Source organism: Strigops habroptila, chromosome 7 (genome assembly GCF_004027225.2).
Source record: "Strigops habroptila isolate Jane chromosome 7, bStrHab1.2.pri, whole genome shotgun sequence".
NCBI lineage: Eukaryota > Metazoa > Chordata > Aves > Psittaciformes > Psittacidae > Strigops > Strigops habroptila.
The window spans coordinates 40176470-40198968 of NC_044283.2; the positions used below are offsets into that span (position 1 = coordinate 40176470).

The 22499-nt window shown below is 37.9% G+C and overlaps 1 protein-coding gene across 7 annotated transcripts in view; it reads right to left on the minus strand.

Moving 5' to 3' along the window:
• Nucleotides 1-22499, minus strand: part of PALLD (palladin, cytoskeletal associated protein) — a 145097-nt gene that overhangs the window by 37186 nt on the left and 85412 nt on the right. For 4 of the 7 annotated variants that reach the window (XM_030491853.1, XM_030491852.2, XM_030491856.2 and 1 more), the window contains one exon: nucleotides 48-743. The exons of the other annotated variants lie outside the window; for them this stretch is intronic. In XM_030491853.1, the coding sequence (XP_030347713.1) occupies nucleotides 48-743 (696 nt within the window). The remainder of the gene's footprint in view (nucleotides 1-47; nucleotides 744-22499) is intronic. 7 annotated transcript variants of the gene reach the window in all.

The window sequence follows — 22499 nt, forward strand, 5'->3', positions numbered from 1 at the left end:
AATCTCCAGTACAATCAAACTCAAGGAGCTCATTAGCGGATACTTACGGAGGTGTCACTCCTTTTGGGAGGCCTAATGCGTTGACAGAAATGGGTGGTGGCTGGGATGGCAGCATGGAGCTGAGAAATGCTGCTGGGGACTGGCCGGAGTTAGGAAATCTGGGAGATGGAGACAGGCTGTGGGAAGGTGAAGAAAGGGAAGGAAGAGGAGGGGGTGGGGGAGGTGGAAGTGGAAAGGAATCACACACTGGATATGTTGCAGTTGGACTAAAGACAGGTGGAGGCGGGGGTGGAGGGGATGGGGAAGAAGGAGACCAGGCGTACTCCCCTTCTGGAGCAAACTGCTGAGAGAAGGGGGGAACAGGCACTCTCCCAAACTGTTTCTGAGAAGCAGTTGGAGACATAGGAGAAGGAAGGCTGGATGTAGATGATCCTGAAGATGGAGTCACGTAACCTGAAGCAGGGCTGATGTTCTGAGCAGCAATGAACTGCTTAGGTCGAGCATAGTTGAAGGAGCTGGAGGACTGCATGGTTGGGGAAGTATGAGAGTTAAGAATACTCATTGGCACAGGAGAAGTGACAGACTGGCTGGACGCAAGCTCCTGGAAGGAGGGGGGAGGAGGAAAGGAAGGAGAAGAGGGAGGGTGCTGGTGATGATCAGGTTGCTGTTGGTGACGATACCACTGGCCGCTTTCTCGCTCCAGACGAATTTGGTTCTGCAGCTGCTGTATTTTTATAGGGTCCCTGTAGCAAGGGAAAATAGACAAAAAGATGATCAGACATACAGTGCTGGTTGAGGAGGAGGTAAAAGTTCCATTCGATGGTCTAGGAAAATCAGAAGGCAGGGAAAGTTAAAAGTGCTTGCATACCTTGAATAGCCCTATTGCCTCCGATCTAAAACATGGCTACATGGTTTTGAGCTCAAAAAGGGGGAAAAAAATTATATGTATTCTAGAAGTTAACAGAAAATATAAGTAATGGTAAAAATGTTGAAGTTTTTAACAAGGTTTCTTTTAATTTCTTGCCCACTTCATTCAATGGCCCTGTTTCAATACTAAGCCTCAGATATTTACCTAGGACAACTTCAGCCTTGATTTCTGCTGCAGTCTCTGTGGGCCAATCAGAGAGACCTAATTACTGCCATACTTTTAATGAGGTACTTGGAGAGAAGGGACCAACTTCTGTGTTAGACCCATCCATGTATCTGCAGATGAGCAAACAAGACTTCCAAGAAACCTTTGTAATCTAAGGAACTCAGCTTCCCCCTGTCTTCAGTCACACTTGTTGTTCCAGGCTTTATTCCTAACTGTAGGCCCTGAGACATATCTTAGTAGGTACCGAGCACAGTTCTGAGGAGTTGCTAATTGCAGTACAATCAGCTCAAATGGAAATGAGAATTTCTTTTAGAAATGCAGACATTCACTAGCAGAACAATAAAGACTAAAAAACTAATATGGAAGAGCAGTCAAAACTGTTAATTAAATAATAAAAAAAGCAAAATGTTCAGCAGCGAAGCAAACCAGACCATGCACAGGCTTCTTTTTTGTCCACAATACAGTTGTTTGAATGACATTGAAACCAAAATTAACTGTGTGGTCTATTATCTTAAAATACATCAGACTGACTTGCTTAAAAATTGTCATCTTCCAGCTGGAAATCATAACTATTTCAATACTCCAGATGTCCACAAAGTTTCAGCATATGTACATATACCTTTTCTGTATATTTAATATATAAATACTTTATTATATACAAGTGTGTAATTGTTTATGTATGATTTAGGTATTTTGAGCAGAAATTTTAGAAGCTCTCTACTTCATGCACAGCATGTGAATATACGTATCTGGCACAACAACATACTTTTGTTGGTAGCAACAAAATTAGAAATGGTAATATCATCATATTTTCCAGTCTAAGATTAATTTTGATATTCCAACCATCCACATTTCCCAGAAAATGTTTTCTGACAATAATTCTGTTTATGATCTCAGGCCAAAGGAGAACGTTTAGATAAGAAAATGGGGAGCAAGCTTGGTTAGGACAGAAAACTGAAAAATCAATTACTTACACTTAACAGTCGGGTTTTTTCTTTTCTGTCATAAAGATGATTCCATTCTAGCAACATTGGTCATCTCACCAACAATACATATTTCAGTACTTAAAAGGAGATTGCATTTTGCTTTTTAATTAAATCAGCAAAAAGAACATTGAAGTGTTGCAGCTCACTTGTAAATTTTATAATTAATTTTTTACTGTTGACAATAGACACTCTAAATCATTATCAGTTCAACTTTTCACTCCATAGGACATGAACTGAAACTAATTCCTCAATTTTTGTTAAGTTACGTAAAAGTCTCCTTTCACTGAATGGGCTAAAGCAACACAATTTTAGTTCCCATCATCATGTGACTTTCGTGGCTGATGGCAGACATACTTCAGATCACCTCAGATTGGAAGAGGAAATTCTCTAAGATTACTACTTTCAACTCATTCTGTATCTTTAATCTGACTATTTGCAGACCTACTGTCTGACACCTCTAATGATTTACAAATAATACTTACTTTCCCTCGTAGTCACCCCCAATATTGTTTTTTAATTTATTACAGAGAGGCTAATGTCAAAAAAAATAACAGTGGAAATTTAGTATTGTAAATTGTGTGTTGAATACAGAAGAAACTTAGCTGTCTCCAACCCTTCTATGTTTACACAACATGTGCTGAAAGCAAATCAGTGTCTTGTCTTGGGACTTTTTTATTTCCCTTGCCAAGCCAGATGGCGATGTGCCCAGCCAACAGCATAACACAAATGACCATCTATGGCCCTGTCAATGGTAAGTATACTACTACAGTGCCTGCCACTGAGCTGCTGCTGTACCAATCTGGGCAGCGAAGACCAGGTTCAGGGTATGTCTACAAAAGGTTGGCAGGCAAACGTGAGGTTTGCCTCTGCTCTCACACTACGCTTGACTTGAGGCCTGTAAGTCAGGATTTATTAGCTCAGGACAGCACTAACCCCATTTGCAAAGCTTTTGATGAACTTAGGGGCCAGACAAAGCAAGTTTATGTCTGCTTGAAAAAGTGACATGCAGACATATCATCACATCAGTCCATGTAGTGAAAAACCATAAAAACCTTCTTAGGGCAAATTTTCATTCCAGTGGTAGAAATGCATGATCCTTGTCTGCAAAAGAATGTTCTCCACTTCAGAGCTTTTGACAGCAGATACCGCCCTATACTTAGTAATTTCTTGAGCAGATCTATCCTAGGGATGTGTTGTTATGAACGAAAGAAAAGAATGATCACTTCACAAATCTTCCTTTGCCGTGACACCAACAGCAGTGGAAGCTCTACATAGGTAGGTCCCTGAAAGATAACAGTGCTGCACTACAGACATAGAGCCCAGCAGTCAAAATTAGGCAAAGGAATCTGTCTGTTATGTTGCCCTCCTCAGCAGGGAAACAAAGAGAATTTAAAAGAGTTCAATTTTTGGATGAGATTACAGGAAATATTAGTTTAATTGTAATTACATCCTCTTTCCAATTAGCTGAAATATGTTTTGTAATCCTAGTGTTTTAAAGGGCACACATGCTTTCAGGGAATGCATCAAGCTTGTTTTAACAATAGAGAATAAAACTTTTTTTTTCATGTGGAGTCTTTGATTTTGCCAAATAATGAATTATAACAGTGCAAGAATAGACATTAAAAGTAATTTTTTAGTAAAATTCAATCAGTGAATGGTAAAAGTACGTACTTAAAGTCATAACCAGGGTAAAGCAAATATTGAGACATTCCAGCAACTCACTGAAAAGCACGCCAGGTAGTACATAAGTATTTTCAAAAGGTCATCTTCAGTATCTCCCTTTTTCGTTTTTCAATACCAAATATTTTTAACCAAGATTTTACATACATTTTCAGATATTCTAATAGGTATGCTAAAACAGTCAAAGAAATGCAAATAGGAAAGCAACAGTGTTTCAATGGAAGCAGACATTGGTTGCAACAGAGTTGAGGTTTCTGGCCTGCCTTGCCTGTAAGAACAGTTGCATGCACAGGTTTGGTTCTGGGCCCTTGGAACCTGCTCAGTAAGGTGGTGACTTTCAGAGCTCAATGACAGTGAGAAACATTTGAAAACAGATGTTCAAAGGGAAGACTAGAGACATTAAGTTCCTTGGTGGGCAGCTACAGAATGTTATCTTTTTAAAAGCAAAACACTGGTTGTATGAGAAAATAGTGGACAGAGATGATCAGAATCTTCTCTAAGGATGCCAATACATACAGCATATTTTAATAGTTTCTCAATAATTCATTTTCTGAGGTATATATTTGGTTTAGACTATAATAGGCTTTTTAACCTTTTTATTCCATTTTTATAATGTTGTTTAGGTTTTTTTTTTGTTCTCTAATACCTTCTTTGTATCACCTTGTTCTGAAAATTAAAAGAGCAGTCCTTGACTTTGAGAACTGAACTGGTAACAACCACCATCAGGAACTGATGTAACTTCAAGTGCCCGGGCACAGCGCTATGGAGAAGGGGACAGAGACAGATGGTTGTACATCTGCAAAAGTCTCAATAAGAGCTGGCTATTGGATTGCAGAGGACATTACAGCAGATGGCATTTTCAGGGATGCAGCAAAATCCTGCATACTGAAAGTTCTCTGTCAGGCTTATTTGCAGGTTCCCAATACTAGGATACACACCAGCTTTATTTTAACTTACATTTTTATCTGGGTTTGTGAACAGCATAAAAAAAGATATTAAAAGGAACAGTGCCCCTCTTCCAGGAAGCACCCTCCTATTTGCAGTCTAATCAACAACTCCTCCATATAACCTGCTCTGTGTACCTTTTAAACACAAAAGTTCATATATAAGCCCTTCTATCCAGTCTATCTTGGAGGGGTAAGTTCTCCAAAGGTAGGGGAATGCTGACCAAGTCTTGAAGGAAGCAGTCATACACAAGATGAACCATATCCAGGTAGTGTTTACCACAAAGTGTGCTAAGGGCATTGAAGTATTCAGTGTTTTACAACACTATATATAAAGTACACTGAAATAAACCACCACAGGTAAAGAACCACGATAAAATATTTTTTTCCTACAAGTTTCTTAAATTCCGGGTTTTGGCCCTCCTGATCTTAACAAAAGAAAAGGAACAAATAGAAAGCAGACAAAGAAAAGCAATTTTTGTTTGAAAGGAAGAATTTTTTCTATCTATCTCATCTATGTAAGAGCAATGGGCTCACTTTCACGCCAAGTCATTCCTGAGCAAAAGCAGTCTGGCCCCTTCACAATCTTACCAGTGATCTGCCCTTTGAGAAACAGATGGTGCAGTTCAACAGCAATATACAAAACAGACCTCTCAAATGGGAGTACAGGAATATTTCGAATGAAAATAATCAGAATTAACCACAACTTTAAAAGCTTGAGCTACTTGCCTAAATTAAGATTTGAAACCAATGCCAGAAAACCTCTGTATTTGTATTTTGGAGTAACAACTCATCACCTCCATGAAATCTACCTTCCAATGAAGGCCCAGCTTCTAACTCAATACTACCACTTCAGAGCCATGCCAGAGCTCTATCAAATGGGAAACAGCCATCATCATGCTGTATTAAGGGGCATGGGCTCTTCTCAGGTAACACTGACTTCCATGTCAGCAAGTATGCATGCTTAAATGTATTTTTATATGTATGTTTATATATCTAAATAGCTATACTTAGATATTTATACAGCAAAATCCAGGATGGGATTTTTTTTTTTTCCATAATTCATTAATTTATTAAAATCAGAATGTATAACATACAGTTGTATCTCTCTGCTCCTTGGCAGCCCAACTGGATAGCTGGTAGGCGGGGAAGGAATGCAGAATTAGAAGCGGTGGGAGCTTGGGAGCTACTGTGGTTCCCGCACTAGATCAGATTCACAGTGCTTCTGCATCTGTGGCTCCTAGGCAGCTGGCATGGCAAACTTGCCAGGTAGCTGTTAAGCTAGCTCTTAAACACACTGTTGAACTTGCTTTCTATAACCACAACATTTGTATTTTACTGGTATAAATAGTACTGTTGGAAATGAGTAATTTTCTAAACTTCCTCTGATAGTTACTATTTAAGAGACTGAAATGCACATACCAACTCATCCAAAATTCAACAGTAGTCACTGGTATCTGGAATTGTACTCTGACAAAATTCCTAATACAATTTAAGGTTTTCCACCAGATTTATCAATGGTTGAGAGCTGTTAAAAAAAAAAAAAAAATTAAGCTAGGAGTGAATTAATTATCAGCTGTACTGAGAATAAATATGCAGAATATAAAAGTAACTCCAGCTAAACTGTCCACTGAAGGAATATTTACTCATTTTTAGAAATCTACATATATGTCAAAGCAAGAAGGTAAAGGGAGAACTTTTAAAGGCCCTTTTTACAAAAATCACAATGCACAGACAGCTATCAGACTGTATTAATACAAATACATTTACTCAAGTATTAAGTTTCCTGGACAATCTGAACAATTGCTGAACAATCCCTTATATTCTGAAAAAGAAATGTGGACTGTTTTAAATCCTGCAAGGAGTCACATTTATGTAAGACAGTAAAAACTGGGGGAGGAGGATGGGAGACACAAGGGACAACAATGCACATGACAACAAAAACCAGCACCAGTTTGCGTTCTACCCTGCAAACATTCAGGGATAACTTTCCTCTATACTAACAGATTTCATGGAAGATGCAAGTTGCCACTACAATTTAATCCTCACGCTGATTACCTAGAGAGCTCTAACCAGGAACCATCTCAACCAGCTGCAAACTTTTAACATTTTTATTACTTGCCCTTCAAAGCCTGACAATCTGAAAATGCAGATTCATGAAAAACAACATTTTCCATATTTCAGGTTAATATACAGGAGTGTTTATAATTAATTTCACTGTAACCTAATGCACTCTCAGGAAAATCAAGATGGTGCAAGAGCTAACACAGGTACTGTATTATGAGCACACTATGAAACTAAGCTTGACTTTTCATCTGAGAAAATTCGTTTACACAGAAGAGAAACATAAGCCACCTGCATTGTATCTGCACTGTTTGTGAACTCTCTTGTAAAGAAAACCTGCTGCAATTTGGCTGTTCAAAATTTTCCTGTCTATCCTAAAAAGTGGCATTTTTTAGGATACCTGTGTCCTGTGCCCATTTTCCATTATGGTTTGATTATCTGTCAAAGGCATCAAGGTAATTTCTGTACTAAGGAAACCAACAGCAGTGATAGTGCCAGCATTCAGCGAACACAAGCAATTCTTTTTCAGACAGGCACCATTTTTCATCTCTCTATACCACGGCAGGGACTTTTTTCAAAGCATGCACCAGTGAGATAACACATTTAGCATGGGTACGAAAAGAAAGGAAATTGTGCTCTTGTGCGCATTCATTGTTCCCAAAAGTCATAAAGACACAATACAGCTTTAGTAAAATGGCTGAACTATGTACCTCTGGCAGGTTTAGATCATAAGAACTAGTCTGGTAGTCAAAAACTTCTCCGGCTTAGTAATCCAGCAGTGTTAGAAACTAGTACACAGAATATCTACTGATGGATTTAAGTTAAACAAATGACACGGGTAACAAGTTTTACTGATAAAGGAAGCAAAAAGTGTTACATTATTAAAAGGTAAAATGCAACAAGGCATCAAGAGCAATACAGGTTTTGATTTACAGCTGAATTGACCTGAAGTGCAAGAAATCATGACTTGGAATGCAGGAATGAACTGGCCTGCAAACGGACAAACAGGCCTTCTGCCTCTGATTGCGCTATACCTTGTGGAAGGTTATATTCTGTGCTGACTGGTATATACTCAAAGAAAATATGGGGAGGAAAATGAATATATCCAAGTTTGAAAAACTGTACTAGCCTAAATCCAAAAGCGAACAGAAGAAAAGATGGACAGTCATTCCTCTTCTACTAGATGTAGCATGATACATTTTCTCAGTGCTGCCACTGGAACAGCACATGCACAATTGTATTTGTTTATTTTAAAAGCTGTATATTTGATAAACAAGATGCTCTGTAAATCATACTTCATCTACCACTGGCCACCAATGTTGAGAGATTTTCTTATTTTTATGACTACCCACCAACAGTTACAGTGGGCTTAAAACTAGACCTTCATGCTTTCAATATTAACATGCCAATGTAAAGATGACTGGTTTGTACTACTGAAATAGACGCTTTTGTGAGGAAGAATGAACATCATATCAAAACCAACAACAACAACAAAAATAGAAAAGCTGCTGGATGCCCAGGTATTAACACACTGACAGTTGCTGTCAGCGTGTTTTTAGGAGAATTAAAACTGTAAGTATGTTTTAAAACTTCTTGAAGAAATTAGGGTATTTTTGGAGCCTAAATTCTAGGCCCTTTAACCAGCCATTCTGTATTCACAGACAGTTCTGACATTCGAGCAGGTTGTTGCCTCATGTAAAGCTTGGATATTACCATCTGACACATCAGTAGTCTGTGTCACTGAAACTCGCTGGAGCTATTCTATTCTTAAAACACCATACTAAAAGGAACCACGGGAAAGGAAAGCAATGCATAAAACCTGGTATTTACATGAAATACATATGTATGTCTGAGATTCTCCTACTACAATGACTTAACTCGCTTCACGTGTCAGCACCATCTTAGTACCATAAAGCTTTAGTACTATACCATTCTGGCTGAAGTCCTTCTATACACAGAAAAATAACTCCATCAACAACATACACTAACTTTTATGGAAGGAGGAGAAGCACCAGAAAGTAACAGCAACTGCTAAAGACAGTAATAATCTGTCAGCCTGGTTCTCTAGAGCATTGAAAAGTGAGAATAACACTACAGCATTACCCACAACTTCTGCGGCATCTATTCAACCAGTGCTATCCTAACACAATTGTATCTTGCACTCAATCCAGTGCAGGACACTATATCCCTGTCATGCAGTTGGTAATCTCAATTAAAATTATGGCAGTGAAAAGAAAAATACTTCAAAGGACAAATAACTGTGAAGTCACTCTGCACACTGCAAACTTCCTAGGGTATCTGAAGTTACTGCCGTATTAGGGATTGGTACCACCAGAGACATCTGCAGATCTAGTGGGAGAATTTTTCCTCCCAGATGCCCTCTTAGACAGCCTTTCGAAAGCACTGGCGAAGTCCATCTTATGCATTAAGTGAAGTCTTTCATTGCTTCCCTGATATTGTTCTCTGGTACCTAAAACCAGAACAAGTAACTACCCCCTCCATGTTACATAGCTGCTGGCTCCAGCTGCAGTTGAGAGTTTGACCAGGTATGGACAAACTGCTTGAACTTTCTTCCCCAGACAGGCTAGCTGATAGACGAAGCGCTGGTTATGTGAAATATTCACTTTGTTGCAAAGAAGCCTAATACAAAAACTAGCTGAAGTGTCCTCAATGTTTGCATGTGTTGCAGCATTGTGCATAAATATTTCTGTAGAGTTGGCAAATGCTCAATCTATTCATGCCCTGCAGATGCTTTGTGGGCTACACTCCTCACAGTGCAGAATGAAAACTCCACCACTCACCAGCAAAATAGCAGCAACAGCAGAGCCTACTAAAACGAAAACACTTGGCAGCATGGCAGATATACCTTATGTCAGCTATTGCATTTAGAAAACCGAAAAGAACTCTTTGTAGGTCTGGCTATAATATTAAACATAACTTTATCTGCTCATGTACACTGGTAATATCTTTTTGGCTCATCTTTTTTTTTTTTTTTTTTCCTATCAGCAACTGGCATTGATTTCAGTGATACCTGCCTGATGAATACTTCTGTGACCTATTTTGTATCAGGAGCAATCTTTCAAGATTTGGATCTTCATTCACCTTGCTGGAATAATTTTGAGAATAAAATAGAGTTTATAGGGCACTGTCACTTCTTATCTAGCCAGACATGTGCTTCAGAAGTATGATTTTTATATATTTATTTTAAAAAGCATTTTCCCCAAAGTATAAGATACAAGAAAAATTGTAATACTCTAAATGTTGCTAAAGCACCCTTAGGTATGTGGAGCTACTGACTACAACTGCATGATGAATATAATTATAATAAGATGTCTTAGACAAATCCTAAGGACTAAGTAGACTTGCAGCCTTACTCCATGACTGAATGCTACACCTCACTGACATTTCCCCATTGCTTGTTCCAAAATAAAAAATGAATACCTGTCAGCAGAATCGCTGAGCAGAGGCAAAATCCACCCACAGTACACAGATGTTACTACAGCCAAAATATACTTTTAATTATTCCAAATATATTCTGCTCCTGAACAGATCACACAGGCCTGACCAGAACTAATCACATTCCCTATCATCACAAGATGAAGAGAAACTTCGTGTGTTTATCTTGCAATTACACACATTTGGACACGGACACTCAACTTGAACTAGCTTCTTGCGCTGGCAACACATAATTTTTAAATAGTATTTCCCTGGTACGTAGAAGTGATTTTAACATTTTTCTAACTGCTAGCTAACTGTACAGTGCATTGTTCTGAAAAGCTTAAATGGAATACTTTACACTTACACAACAGAGCAAATAATTGCTTTTGTACTTTTGAGTGAAAATACATTCCATAAAGATTATTCACTTCAAGTACTATTTATTTCTTAATATATCAAGTAACCTTGAGTATGGGAGACCTAAACAGTAAGGCCTTCTCTGAATTAAGCTGTGCCTTAAGTGATGCATAGTGACATAAAAAAGAAGGAATCATACAGGTAAATTGTGCAATGATAAACACTTCTTGTGAGCAATTACTGTGCCAGTGGTTCTGAATGGCTGGTCTCTTCTCTAAAACTGTTTTGAATCTTGCTTAGCTCTGGGTGAAAGAAGTCAGCCTTCATAACCAGAGGAAGAGAAAAAAAAAGGAAGGACCAAGTTTCATTTTTCCCAAATGAAATGGTAACCAACATGGTGACTAGCTAAAACCAAGGAACCATGTAGACTGGCACTTCTCCTAAGAAGACAGTAAGGACACATCTGCATTTGTGTTTTAGCAGGGATCAGAAGTGTGCTTTTGAACCAAATCCCCTACTATCTTCACTTGCTAGTTCTCCAGTCACAAAGTGGAGAAGCCACTTAAGAACATGAACTAATTTCCTGTCAGGTGAAACAAATGTAACAAATTCCAGCCACTAATGGGCTTCAGTCTGCGGTGGCAGAGTAGAGCTAGTCCGAAGTGAAAATACAAACCCCTAAATTCAGTGACTCTGAAATGTGTAATGTAGATATCATGCCCTCAGTACATTTATAAGCTCTACAGAGCCACTCTTGTTTGTGTGTATTAGTTGCTAAGGTAGGCTATACATACAGAGTAGATGCATAAACTAGCACGAGGTGTCTAGCTAAACCATACCACCTAGAAGGCTTTTAAAAATAAGTGTGCATACCGCAAGAAATTCTGGCTTCATATTCATGCATATTAACATTTACACATCCAGAGACAATGTATGGAGCCAACCTAGGCAGCAGTTTTACAATGTTACTATTTTGCATGCTGCAGTACAGATGTTACTATTTGATTGCATGCAGCTGACCTCTAGAATTCAATTAATTCCACTCCTTCCTTCTGCCCTGCGGTAAAAACCTCCCAGACAAAACAAACATGTCTTGTAAGTATCATGACAGTTTGGACTCCAAGCTATCCTTTACCTCACGTAGATACAAACAAGATAAAGAAATAGAGATATTAAAAAGAAACATCTGGTTGTAGTTTTATAAACAATCTATATCTCCATATAGAAAATGTACTTTTGGACTTGTACATTACTTCAGAGACAGACAGATTTTGACAATACCCAAATTGGTAGCACTACAGTCAGCATCAGTGTGGATCATATGGTTCCTTCTGTATGAACAATGTGATTCCACACAATCAGTTCCTCTCAGCAGTACTCAGATCCTGGTATAATGCTGGTCTGTCTTCAATTTTAATTCTCACTGACCAACCCCACTCTAACTGCTGTCTTCTGCTCATGTCTCCCTGCCTCTTCCCTTGGGCTGTCATTACCTCTTCACCACCCCTTAAGAGCTCCAGAAGCGCTACTAAGGGTGTACAATACCAAAATTCATTACCTTCTACCTCACTTCATATGCGAATTTCTCTGGAAAAGCGTGCTTTACTCCTTGGAAAACACTGGCCTAAAATACCTTTGTCCTTTGTCTACTAGTTTTCTATTGTGAACTAAAGGATAGTTATTCTAGGTGTTAGAGTCCACATGACCCTTGTGCCTCTGGGCCAGTTTATGGAAGCTACTCTGTAATCACAAATAAAACTGACGCAGTACATTGATTCTGTTTCTCATTTGAAGGATCCCTCTATTCCTTTTCTGTTTCGGTAAGAAACCTCAAACAGCACTGCAGTGTTACATAACAACAAATGCTTTTGGATTATTTGAGGTTAGCTAACTGATTAGACAATTCATGCAATATACAATGATAATGTTTTGCAGAACAAGGAATGATTAAATGAAAGTCAAAAAGCTAGAGACATCAGACAGTATTTTAACATATTGTGGTTCCTGTCATAGAGGGCACAAGAAGTCAAAGACATTTAAGTTCTCTGACTAGTTGTGCATGTATCAGAGAAAGTGAGCACCCAGATTTCCAGAAAGATTGAGCTGCTTAGTATTTTTGTTTGGAGGAAAAAAAAAGTTCATTTCCCTATAGTCATACGCTTTGCATGCCAAGTCTCTAATGAGCCCATGCACTTAGACTTTCCACATTAATTACATTCTCACGCCCTAAAGGCAATGATGTCTGAAGCTGTCCATTTTTTGGTTATTTCATAAATCTTCAGAGACTGCAGTTTTCCAAATGGATTTCAAGACTTCAATATTAAAGTTACTTAAATAATAACTAATCCACCAGGCCTTAGGTTTAAAAATGGGGAAATAAACTTTGCTAAGCAAGAATTAATAGCACATAATTCTTGCTGTACACTGTCCAGGCAATACTTCACAGATTAGTTATGTCTGATCTCCCACACTAGGGAGAACTTCTGTCCTCAAGAGCCTAATACTAGAAATGGCATCTCATGATCCAAGGTTTTTTGTTTTGTTTGAATTTCTTTTATGTTTAAAATTTGATATTTGAAATCAAGAGAAATCTGTAAGGCAAAAGGCCCAGCTTGATTAACACACTTCATAATTGCAGGAAATGTTTTTTGACCCTTAGTTGACTCAAAATTTTTTCTCATGATTTTTTAGCAGCATGATCTACTTCCCCAATGAATCATTCAGAATGAATGAGAAAAGTTCTGCACACTTGGAAATAGCAACAGAATCTCACAATAATTTTGAAATCCTCTATATATTAAATGGCTTTATATTTTCAAAACAAGCTCCAGATGTGTAAAACAATGGTGCTTGATCTGCAATAGGCCTAAAAGATCATTTGCCTTTTTCTTCTGGCCTTGCAGCACTTCAAGGTTGCTCTCATGTTTCTCTAATTATTCTAGTCAAAAGGAGACACATAGGGAAATGTTCTCATCATCTCGTCTTTGGCATCTCATTTCCATTAGCAGCACAGCTTCCCAGATAGCCAGTGAAAACTCCAGAGTGCAGTTTAGAGTGTGTAAATTGAATGCTAAATGTCAGAACGTATGAAGACTCCCTTAAAGAAGCATCTTTAGAAGTCATCCCAATAAAGCACAGGCTTCAAAATGAAGACAAGCAACTCAGATTTGAGCAGGAAACATATAAAATTTTCAACACATTCTTAGTAATACAGTTAAAAAATAACACTACCAAAATTCCTTCCCCTGCCCACAACTTAGTAGCTCATGATTCAACTGCAGATCTCATAGTACCTGACATTGTTTCACAGTCACACTAGGCTTAAAATTTTAAGTCATTAAAAATACCATTTTTTTCCATGTGCATTATGTAGTTCACTCGTACGACAGCTCTTATTTATCAGCAGCTAATAAATATACTCAGCTACTCTTAATGGGGAATATTCTTTAGTATCAGGGAGGATCCATAGTTCTAACACTACCACACCCAGCTAGGGTCACCATGTAGGAGCAGAATTAATAGAAAAGGTCAAATTGTTTAACAGCATAATGAAGTAACATTGTTAGAGTCAGGAAGAAATCTTGTGATTATTTATCAACACCATCAGCTGTAGAACAAAGAGTTGAACATAAACCAGGCAAAAAATTTTACTCAATAAAAAGGGGACTCATTTACTCATTCAAAAAGTAGTCCTAAAGGAAAGTCAAAGAAGGTAATCAACAAAAGATGTGACATTTAAAATCAGTCTGGCACAAAAACCCCACAGTATCACAATGTATTCCATATGAAGATGAATGCAAATATTTCAGACTGGAATACATGCGGCAAGATTGGTTTTAGTCACATAGGTTAAACGTGAGGACATCTTCATTGCTAGGACTAAAAAGACTCAGATCAACATAAGTAACTTTCTTGTACTTTGTGTTCTTTAAACAATCCACAAAATAGTTCAATTAAAATGTTAAACAATGCTTTGCAGCAGAGAAATACACGTTGCAAGTATAAATGCTAAAACATATCCTGGAGTCTTTCTATGTGCCAGGAGCAAATCTGGTATTTACTTTTCCCAAGTTCAACCTGTTTTATTTCAATAAGATACCCCCAAATCTTTTTATAATTATTTCCATTGCATATAAACATAATCTCCTGGTATTAGTAAATTAGCTTGGCTAAATATAGCAAGGAGCACTCATGTTTTATGGGGCATTTTCTCTGGTATGCAGCTAATATAAATAAAATGAGCAGAGAGAAGTTGGCAGTGTTCCACTGCCATTACATCACTTTTCCTTAATAGGAAACCTCTCTGCAACTTAACATCTTGCTTTAAACACTCGGAAGTGTCCGCAAAGTCTTCAGTGAGGATCAGCATATAAGGCCAGTAGTTAGCTTCAAAGGTCTGCAACATAGAGCTGGGGCACCGGGTACAACACTGAAAAGAGAACCTCTACTGAAAACCACCTTTAAATTGTCACCAAATGCAGAGCAAGGGAGTTGCATAATCTCTAACAAAAGATATTTGTAAAATGTATAAAATTCCAGTAAAATGTATATAATTCCAGTAAAAAGCAAGGGATGAATTTCCAATTTCCATGATTTTACTTCAGTAGACTCCGTATTTCCTCTAGAAACCTTAGGAAGAGACATATTAAAGACAGAGACCCAATCGACTGGTCAAAAACAGGACAAAAGACACAAACATCTCCATAGTTTTGTTTGCAGCTTACTCTTTGAGATCCTGAAAGGGATAAACCCTCTATTTTATGGTACCATCAGTACTATCCCTCATCTCTAGAATGACTTTATTCTGAAGAAATTAATTACTGTAAAATCGTATATGATATTCATTTACCAAGAGCCAGATGTTGCCAACCACATATGTTGAGCTTTTCATTGCAAACAATAGGATGCTTTGATTGTACACAATAAAAATACATTAAATGTGCAGCAAACCCCACTGGACCTGCAAGGGTTTTTTTTGAAAAAGCCAGTCATTTTTTTTGCATCCATTACTGAGATTGCTAGACTATACTGCCTGTGTCATATATTGAGAGATGAAAAGCAATCAACATAGTACATGAGAGACAAAAAGCAATCAACATAGTACATGCATAAAAGCACCCAGAGAAATTTATGTTCATGCTGTAATTAATGTAAACATAAATTCCAGTTATTATATTTCTAATGCACAGCTGTTGAGCCAATGATTCAACTCCTGCTTCAAGTCTGTCTGCAGTATTTGCTGGCATGGAATTTTATTGAGAACATAATTTATTTAGGCACTGACACACACACAAACACAAAAATGTATTTACCACAGTACAAAAAGTCAGGGTAGGTCATTTTGTCCTGTGCTTTTTCCAAAAAAGCTTGAGGAGTTCATGGGTTCCTATGGCTCTTATTTACAGATATGCAACATACAATCTTTGAAAATTTACGGTAAATGTTGTCATGTTTACATCAGTGGCTCTCAGGAAAGAGAATGCTAATCAAGTAACAGTATGCAGCAAATAAAACACTATTAAGAAGAAGTACACAGAATACCTCTGCGAATGCTCTCATTTAGGAATCAAACAGTCCTACAATACCTTGGATTCTCTGTCCCTCTTACTCAGCAGGACATCCCCACATGCTTCTGTGCACCCTTCCCTGTTCTTGCACACATCATAGAATGGTTTGGGTTAGAAGGGACCTCAAAGATCATGTAGTGCCACCTCCCTTGCCACGGGCAGGGACACCTTCTACTACACCAGGTTGTACTACAACCTGGCCTTGAACACTGCCAGGGATGGAGCAGCCACAATTTCTCTGGGCAACCTGTTCTGGTGTCTCACCACCCTCGTAGTGAAGAATTTTTTCCTAATGTCTAATCTAAATCTCCTCTCTGTCAGTTTAAAGCCATTTCCCCTTGTCCTGTCACTACATGCCTTGTAAAATGTTCCTCTTTAGATGATTTCTTGTAGGCCCCCTTTAGGTATTGGAAGGCTGCTATAAGGTCTCCCCTGAGCCTTCTCTTGTCCAGGCTGGACAAGCCCAGGTCTCTCAGCCTGTCTCCAGAGATGCTCCAGCCCTCTGAGCATCCTTGTGGCCTCCTCTAGACTTGCTCCAACAGGTTTGTGTCCCTCTTGAGTTGTGGGCCACAGAGCTGAACACAGTACTCCAGGTGGGGACACAACATCCAGCTGTGATGGCACAACAGTTTAGGACCCTTACAGCAGAAGGGGCAAGTGAATTAAAACTTGAAAGTATCCCTAGAATAGCAAAGATTAATAGCTTGCTTCATTGGCTGGTGTTTTTTGTGGTTTTGTATTGAGGTTTGGGGGTTTTGTTTTAAACATAAATCTGTTCATTGCTTCAGAATAAAGAGCAGCCACCAAAGTGTTCTGCTGGTGCAACAAAAGGGTCCAGAAACAAGCACCTAAAAGCCTGACCACAGCCTATACTGTCAGTGAGGAAGTCCCTTTCAGTGTAGGGTTTGTGAAGACGTATCTTTAGTTTGTAATCATGAAGGTTAAGAAAGATCTTCTATATGCACTTTACTTCTGAATGACAGCTTCTGAACAAGTTCTTTATGTTCTAATTCATTTTTTTAATGCAACTGTTCTAAAATTAAATTTTTAATGGAAGTAAAGCCAAAGTTTAGGTTACAATGGAGAAAAGTGATTTTTAAGCTGCTTAGTGCGCACAGTGAGTAACTGGAGTAAATTTCATCTCCATTGCTGGAACTATCTAGAGATTTCAAATAGAGGGTATTTGTGCAATATTAACACACTCTGGCCAAGTACACAGTACAGGCCTTCATTTCACTAATAACTAAGACATGCAGCTGAAGACTTGATTGCTTGAATGACAGAGGTATAAATAACAATATTCATTTGACCAGTTTCATCTTTGCGTACTGTTATTGATCTGTGAATTGGCTACTTGCTAATTAGGTTTTCTTTATTCTAAAACCATATGCAGAATTAGTAGCATCAGCCAATGCTCATTTTCTAAAATACCATTTTAGCAGTGGTTTCAAGTAATGCCGAGTTTTCAGGAAAGGTCAGGGAAAGCAGAGAAATTAAGTTAGACTCAAAACTCAGTTTTAAATAATATGGCAGCTATATTTTTCTAACATTAATCAAATCTTAGTTCCGATAGAACTTCACCAAAACCTGCTGATTGGATGACAAACTTCCTGCTAAATAAGTTATAGCTCTGTTAAGTTTCAATTATTGTACTGTGTTGCTCTGTCATTTTGGAAACCAAGAAAACATCTGCTAAAATGAGCTGTAATGGAAAAAATTCAACTGCAAGTCTCTTGCTCATCCATCCTAGCACTATTATTATGCAAGTTAGCCTACTATATATAGCAGCCACAAGAGGAACTGATAGGCTAGCTAGGCATATACATGCCAAATCTATCATCTTTTTGTTTTATCACAGAGAAACCAAGCTGCAACAGCTTTCCAAACTTGTGTAAGCGAATTCAGGATTTCACTATGCCTCACATTTCACAATGCCTGTGTGTTCAGGCACACAGACATTGCATTGAAACTAATGGGAACAATGGTAGTTAGTAGCTCTGATAATCAAGCAACTTTGATATGAATATAACTTCATTCAAACAAATTAGAACATTTACATTTAAAAATTCATCCATATATTACAATATTTAGTTTCAAATTTTAGTTTGTGATTTCGGAGTATTTTTTTAAGGTGAATTAAGTATCTCAGTAATTTGCCTTTACATAAATGGCACAAAAATACTTGGAGATGCAAAGTTTTCACACCCAGATTACTTTAAGTCCAGTCAGCAGTGACAGAAATGGAAAACATCTGATGAGTATTTGGCAGTGTGACTGAAGCGAGTCAATCTCCACTTTTTCTCCCAGAAAAATTGTCACAAAGCCTAAATATACTACATTTCATGTCAATCTTTACTGGCAGATTTAAGCAATGAAAACAGACATTTCTCTTTCATCCTTATATGTAAAGGAGTCTGGATGTTAGCTCTGTGTCCTTGGTGTTACACTAGAGTCTTTTCCAAATTTTGATTAAATATTCAGACCATAGGGAATGCTTATCATGGCATATAAATCCAGGTAATCTAAATAACAGCAATGACTGACATCTGCTTCAAAGATTGGAATAGAAAAACCTTCCTACTAAGGGCCATGGCAGAATTTCGCATGAGCTCAGAACTTCTTTCTTCAAATGGAAGAAGCAATAAATGCAACTTGCAAAGATCCAAGCATGTTTACAATAGTTCAAATTCCAGGTATTATTGACATATTTTAGCATCTTTTATGTTTTACTAAATGTCTAAATTTGCTTTGTTACTGCCACTTAACGATTTGACTTTGTAGCCTGAGCTACAAAACTACGAAGATACCAACTCTTCTCAGTACAGAGAACTGTAGCCTCAGAAGAAGCTGTACCATCACCAGGTTAAGAACAGTTTAAAATGTCTAGAAATACATATATCAGAAGGTATCTCCTTCAATACCAGCTAAGCATCACTTAGTTTACTGTGGCTTAACAACCACGTGTACAAATTTTCTGCAGTAGCTTTACCCTACAGTACTACAGTTTAGTAATGTTGCTTGTCCCCCTGTTGGGACTAGAAAACTAGAGATGAAACAATCAGTTGGGCAGAATTACACCAGAATAGATACACCTAACACAACAGGTACTCCAAACTACTTATGTGTACATACTTATTCTGGAGCAGAAGCAGCCAAGTCAATAGCTAACAAGGTATAACTAATTAAACTTGACACTTCCTAGAGACTTTTATAACTTTGTTTTATTCCCAGCCATAGCCTGACTTGACATAGCCTGACGATGATGTACAACACTATTACTTCTGATTGGTTGCATATCCTTCAATTTTTAGGCCAGTGTATAAATTCATCAACAACAGTAAATGTAATGCTAATTTTACTTGGGAACAAAAAATCCAAATATGCCATAGATAAATCTCAGGAGTTAGCATCAATGAGAATTTGATTAGAAAGGCAACTATTGCAAGACACTGGACAATACATACTATTATCACAGCAAAACTACTAACATTTTCTGGGGGGAACAAAAAAAAAGAAACCAAGGGGTTCCATTAAACCAAAACCATGATAATTAAGTTTAAACACATGCCCTTGTTCCCACAATGTGCCAATCTGCACATCAATATGCAATATTCATATGACAGGTACCTGTACAATGCAAGACCTGATAACAGGTACCAAGAATATTAGGCACAGTCAGCAATTTACGGGACAACCAACTAATATAGACCTGAATGTATACTTTCAAGAGCATCCATGGAAAACTCTGAAACATTGAACTGCTGCTCAGACCAACTAGGGAAACATGTTTTCATATGTTGCACATCTTCCAAAAAGCCCTTTTCCAAGCTATTTTCTGTCCTCTATGCAGTATGCTGCAATTAGCTCTGCTAACTGTGAAAGCTGAAATTACTCTACGAACTTCACCAGTAGTCAGTGGTTTTAGCAAACCTTAAATTTTCCAAAACAAAGGGCAATTAATTGAGAAACTAATTATATGGGTAGCTTCCTTCCTTTTTAAGTGGCTCTTGACATTTTCAATTTCATGCAAAACAGTGGACAGCCTATAACAAAACTCTTGAAGAATGTGAGGTAATTAAAGAGAGGAAACATTTGAGAATAATCTCAACACCCAACCACAAACATTAACATCAGTAACTCAGGAAGCTTGACAGCAGATTTCTGTGATTCTTCCTTTATCACAAAGACCGTCAATGATGGCAGAGAAACTATTTTCCCCACCCAAAAGCACATTAAAGTATTATTTCATTATGGCTTTGTGAAGAATTTATTCTCTTGGACAAGCTACTTCTGTCTTGTATCACTCTTTATGAGACCCTAGCATTTTTGACATGTTTCCGTGAATTAAAAAGGTACTATTCACAGGTTTTACAAATGTCTCCCAAACATTCCAGTTTCACTCTACTCAGTCAATCCTCTATTGCCCTGCATAACCAACTTTGCTCCACCAATACTGGAAATTCTGGCAGACATACTAAATCTTTTGGGGAAAAGGGAAGACACTTAGTAAAAATACTAGGCATCTCAGAGCTTTGTATGCTCATACCAATTCACTCAACTCCCCCAAACTTTCATCTACTACAGATCAGCTTCCTGCCTAAATGCATTCCAATTCTATTCTGCTCTGCTTTTTATCAATGAGCACGTTACTTCAAATATTAGCATTGCAAACAGTTCCTCTAATTCAGTACACTTTCAAGAATTCACTCAGTAAACAGGGCCTGTCTTTTGCATTTGTAGGCATTAATGCTTAAAGCACAAACATCCATCCTCTTAATCCAAAAAAGGACATAATGTGAGTGCTGTGTTTTAGTTGCAAACTGATAATTAGCCTCAGTGGCTGGCGGAGCTCTTTCGTAATTCATTATAATTAACTGTCCCTACATCACTCCTCTTTTCTAGTTACAGCCTACCACCAAAAAAAGTCCAAAGTTTGTACTAACAGGAATATTAACTGCACGAAATTACAGAAGCACTACAAAACAGTCTTCAATGGGTGTTCAAAGTGAGGATGAAACAGCCTTGCCTGGCAGTTTGTAGCAGCAGACTGCAGGCAGAAGATGAAACCAAAAGTATTTTAATGCCTTTTGCTAAAAACGCCCATGCTAAATCTAGCATTAAAGATATCAATACTTTTTCTGAACCAAACATTTCACCATACAAAGCCATGCCCATATATAATAATCAGATCCTTGCAAGAACTGTAGGAACAAATTGCTTCATCTCAAGACATGCATGGCAAAAGAACCTACAACTCATTTATAATTATAACATTTGTGCTCACATGTTAAAGCCCTGATTTATTGCTGCAGTCTGTAACAAACAGAACATCCACTACACGTGTGTTTCTGCAGTCTAAACTTCTAGATACTTCTGGGAACCTGCAGAATCCTGGCGATCATTTGTTATAAGAAAACTTCCAGTGAGGTGTCACAGACCAGCTGAATATACTGAAGCTTAGATAGGCAATCGCAAGACCCTGCTCCATTAAATGTTAGCTCATGCTCCAGAAAGCATTGCTTCCCTCCTTAAAAGATTCCTCAGAGTTGAAATCAGGTCCTTGATCTTAGGCTAAGTGTGATGCATGTGGTCGGTGCTGAGCTTCACCATCCTGGGAATGGTTCCACCCTATACTGCTCCTCACACCACATGACGTGCCTTTGACATCAAGACTAGATTACTGCAATATGTTCCAGCTAGGGCTGGAGAGAGAGCTCATGTGTTGCTTGCAGCTGGTTGCTGATCACAGCTATACAGTTGGTGGAAGAGCAAGAGAAATGTGGCAGAGAGATTCTAATTTCTGAGCCTTCTGCTCTTTTTTCTGGGTATTTCGTATGGTTCAGATAAATGGCATTATTCATATTAATTGGCTCTTTACACCCAACCATTAGCATGACCACTAAAGCTTGAAGGGATAAGGGGACACAGGAACCTAGAGTCTTAGAAAATCAGTTTATAATTTTTACTTCCAAAAACCTCAGAAACACTTAAAGACACTGTATTTTATGGGCCAGAGGCAACCATACAACTAACCTCAGATTCAGTAGCTGAAGTTCATTCTTTGTTTGAGAAAATGTTGACATATAATTTTGGTTTTATTGTAATAGGCACTCCTCTTTTCTTTCCATCTATGTGGACAAATACACATGCAACACTCATCTAATTCAGTTGCATACATACGAAAGCAGCTTCTAACCTTGGCTTTTTTTCTTTTCTCTGAAAACTCTGTGTCCTATGAGCACAAATGTTCCTGAAATACAACTGATACTAATTTTTTTTTTCTTCTTAAAAAAGAAATAAAAAAATCAGAGGTTTAGAGGGTATTTTAATACAAAGCAGAAAATGGGAGAAAACATTTTCCAGAAATTCC